Genomic DNA, 3,989 nt, shown 5'->3' on the forward strand with positions numbered 1-3,989 from the left:
CAAAGTAGTTTTCAATCAACAAGTGGACACCAACAAGTGATTGCATTGCACAATCACTTGCAACAAGTGGACATTAACAAGTGATTGCATTTCAGTCCAACAAGTGGACATCAACAAGTGATCACATTGCAAAGTACACCCATGTGGTCCACCTTCACTGCACCCACATGACCTTTGTACATATGTTGCTTCATCAATGTGTAGCTCCTCGAGAGATCTTAGATTTGATTTGTAGTATAGGAACTAGTGATAGAGAAACCAACCCCATTAATACATGTAGTTGCTCTCTCAAATTCATCGCATTATGAAAGTTTTGATTCCTTGGCTCTTAATTGAAGTTCCCACTCCAAGTTCCAAATCCATTGATGAGAAAATACAAGGTTTAATGTAAGGTGACCTAGGCATAAATACATACATACATACTTCTAGGGGAAGAGGCAAAACTTCCACAAACCTAGGGCTGAATAGATGGGGATTGATTGACAGCCATCAAAGAGGGACTTGGCATTCACCGACAACAACTGTTATTGTTGCTGCTCAACTTTTTTTGTTCTGTTCCATGCTCAATCCAAGTTGTGAGGAGGGGGGAGAATTAGGAAAATGGCATTTAGAGGAGGGATTTAGGGGAGGCTAAGAGAAGATGTATTGTGATGGTAGGGCCTCCGTGAGGGTGGGGAATTTCTAAGTCTCTCCAGAACCTTTGCTTTGATCATGCCACTTCTTCATTGTTAAAATTTTAGCTTTGTGAAGTTCACACATGTAAAGAGAGAGCGTCCAGTTTCTAGTGAAAAAACAACGTCCCTTATGTGTGTGTGTGTGTGTAGAGAGAGAGAGAGTGCACACACGTGCACATCTCTCTCTCTCTCTACACACACACACACACACACACAAGCATATTCAAAAAAATTATATTTTATCTCATTTTGCTTTCTAAAATCTTAGAAGTCATAATTTAATCTCTAGCTTGGAGGTTTTTCAATTTCTAATTAAAGACAATTTCGTGAGTGGGAATCGTGAAGATTCTATCCTTGCAACATCTATCGTTTAGAAAATTGCAAGTTGGAGAAGATGGTGCTGCAAATAGTCAAATGTGTGTTAGGAATCGCTGAATGTTGAAGACATTAGAGGACCTCCCCGCGCTGATGGGACTTTTGAAATCACAGCAGGCTCTTGTGCAACCAGCATTTCTCAATGTGCAGCCCCCATGAAGGTTCTTTAATGAAAATTGCCACACCGAAGCCCATGGCTAGCAGATTATGTGGGCCAATGAAAACGTTTGGGCATTACAAGGCTGGACTAGCATCTTGAAATTTCACGATGCTGGGCTAGAGCTGCAATGCCAGCCCAACATATTGCTCAACGGCATGGGGCTATGAGACTTGCGAGATGGTGGAATGCTAGTCCCGAGTCACAACCAAAATTTGGAGATGACGTTGAAATGCCAAGAAGGCTTGCATGGAACATGGTCGGCTAGGATAGCCCTGAGAAGCATATGGGGGGGAGCTCTCTCTTATGTCCATCATGGGAGAGGTTCAAGTGGATCAGTGGCTTCTATCCGGGATGATTTTGTATATCATCTCTAGACAGAGAGGAGTGCTCAGTGGCCGTTACACATGGAAAACGTGAAGACTTCTATGATGTTTCCAACTTTCCACCACCTCCGCGACCCTTTAATGTTTAGACTGCATCAGTACGTACTTCGACAGAAAAACGTCTCATGCGCGTCGCCGTTTCTGCTCACCTGCACCGTCGGTGGGATGAATGGCTTCGGCAAGCTCAGATTCGTCTGTATAAAACGACGTGAGCACCCTTTGCTGCACCACCGATCATCACCTCCTTTGTAGCTTCAAGAAATCCTTGCATTCCTTTCCATTGAGCAGTGGCCTCGTCGTTTCAAAGTTTCCCCAGATGGCATCCACTACAAGGTTCCTCCTCGCTCTCTCCTGCTGCCTGTTGCTTGCCTCCGCTTGCGAGGCTGCCTGCCCAAACCTTATAGGTCCCTTGACGGCCAATTGCAGGCAATATGTCATCGGCCCTAGTCCACCCGTCCCCGCAGCGAGCAGCCCGTGTTGCTCGCTCGTGAAGTCTGTCTCCGTGCCCTGTCTCTGTAGCAGCATCCCCCCGGCTGCGTCCCAGGTGATCAACAAGAATGCTCTTCCGAATATCATCCGCGGTTGTGGCCTCCAAATTCCCGCTGGAACTAAGTGCGCTGGTAAGGATAAATATCACAGTATTCTTAGTTTATGAGCAAGTTTCACATGCGAGCTATTCAGTCCGAAATCAAGTAATGGCCGGTGTGAGCATACGTTAGAAAGACGTTTTGAACAGCTCCAAGTCTTCAGCTGCACTTTATTTTGTGGAAGCATTGGTTGGAAACGATTTTCAATTTTCTTACAGCTGCTTGTTCTGTGTGTCTGCAATATCCATGGCAGGCTTTTGAACGTGGAGAGTGGGATGCTACAGAGCCAGGACTATGCAATACTAAGCGACAATAGTAGCTATAATACTTCTCCGGGAAAGCTTATTCAAGCTTAGACTCTCGCACGTTACTTTAGCTATTCTATAAGTATTTCCCAACTTGTTTTGCACTCAAATCTTATTGACAGGTGGGTATGAGAAATAACAAGAAAGAGATTCCTTATTAAGGTAAACCTTTGGACATTATGCTTTCTCCTCTAATGAACAATGTTGCGAACGTATATTTTTGTCTCGAGTGCTTAGTATTGGTATTCCTCATTCACTCAAGGAACATCCATATAAAAGCTAATATGGCCATTTGTATGTTTTCTCTAATTGTAACTATAGTATTTTACACATTCACACAGGCTTGTATTAAATACTCTTATGATCTTCTAAAATACATTTCTAGAAGTAAGCTAAAAATGCGATAGAGCTTGCACAACTAAACATGCAAGTTGCATGAATTATTGATGTCATGCATATCCCTATCATCCTCATGCTAATCTCAACAATCCTAGTATATATGTGTAGTAAGAAGGAAGAACATAGCATTATAAATTTATTGCTTACTAATAATTTTACTTAGGTATGTTGAATAATTAGGTGGATATTATTTTATAAACTTATTGCTTATTAATAATTTTACTTAGGTATGTTGCAAAATTAGGTGCAATTTATTGTAATGCATTGTGAGTCTAACTCATACAATAGGTAACATGCACAAATCAACTCTACTCAATGTTACACTTGACATTCCATCAGTGCTAAGATGATCAATAATGTTCACCATGATGTTGATTATACAATTGATACAAATGGTTTCTTTCTTTTAAATCTTGTATCTTGGGTTGTGAAGGCATTGAAATTCCTTTGAAATATGTAAATCTTTGATAACATTTGTGATGTTTGTCGAAGTGTGCAATGTAGCACTCTCATCATTTCACAAAATTATGAGGATAAACTACATTTTTTTTATAGTTTTGTCAAAATTTAAGGCATTGAAAAATAGTAATTATAGCTTGGTGATTAGAAAGAAGTGTTCAAGTGTGATGCTTGAAATTGATTGAGGGACAAAATGATATGAGTTGAATTAATTAATTCATTGGCTCTTTGGATTAAGCCCATAATTTCTTTCAAATTTAAAAACATTATTTGAGAATCCTTAGATCTTGCGAATAAAATTTCATGACTTAAAGCTTAAAACGTCAATTTGGAAGAAAATATTACATAATGATAATTTGAATTTACTCTTTTCAATTTAAACATTTCAAAGTAACATTTCGATGACCATGCACATACATCAATCCATAAATAGTTGAAATTTTTTGAGATGTACTACTCTATTTATTTGAATATTTGAAATATGTTAAAATAACAAATCTCAATGTCTATATTGACCAAGAAAAAAGTCAATTTATGATTACCACTTAAAAATAAAGGAAAGTTAAAATTAAACACATTGGTGCAAATAATTGCCAACAAAATAGAGACTAAGTTTCACGAATGTTGAGAACAATGAGAACATAAGA

The 3,989-nt window shown here is 39.2% G+C and overlaps 1 protein-coding gene across 1 annotated transcript; it reads left to right on the forward strand.

Moving 5' to 3' along the window:
• Positions 1-1,860: 1,860 nt before the first annotated feature.
• Positions 1,861-2,701, forward strand: LOC147884270 (uncharacterized). Its single transcript, XM_087399094.1, has 2 exons — positions 1,861-2,212; positions 2,433-2,701. The coding sequence occupies exons 1-2, from the start codon at positions 1,909-1,911 to the stop codon at positions 2,438-2,440; spliced, it is 312 nt and encodes a 103-aa protein (XP_087255220.1). The 5' UTR covers positions 1,861-1,908; the 3' UTR covers positions 2,441-2,701.
• Positions 2,702-3,989: the final 1,288 nt, after the last annotated feature.

Source organism: Dipteris shenzhenensis, chromosome 27 (assembly GCF_047967505.1).
Source record: "Dipteris shenzhenensis isolate YYH24624 ecotype China chromosome 27, Dip_SZ_1.0, whole genome shotgun sequence".
In the NCBI taxonomy this organism is placed as follows: domain Eukaryota; kingdom Viridiplantae; phylum Streptophyta; class Polypodiopsida; order Gleicheniales; family Dipteridaceae; genus Dipteris; species Dipteris shenzhenensis.

Excerpts from the sequence above, each read along its gene's own strand:
- LOC147884270 (XM_087399094.1), top strand. The coding sequence starts at position 1,909 with ATGGCATCCACTACAAGGTTCCTCCTCGCTCTCTCCTGCTGCCTGTTG.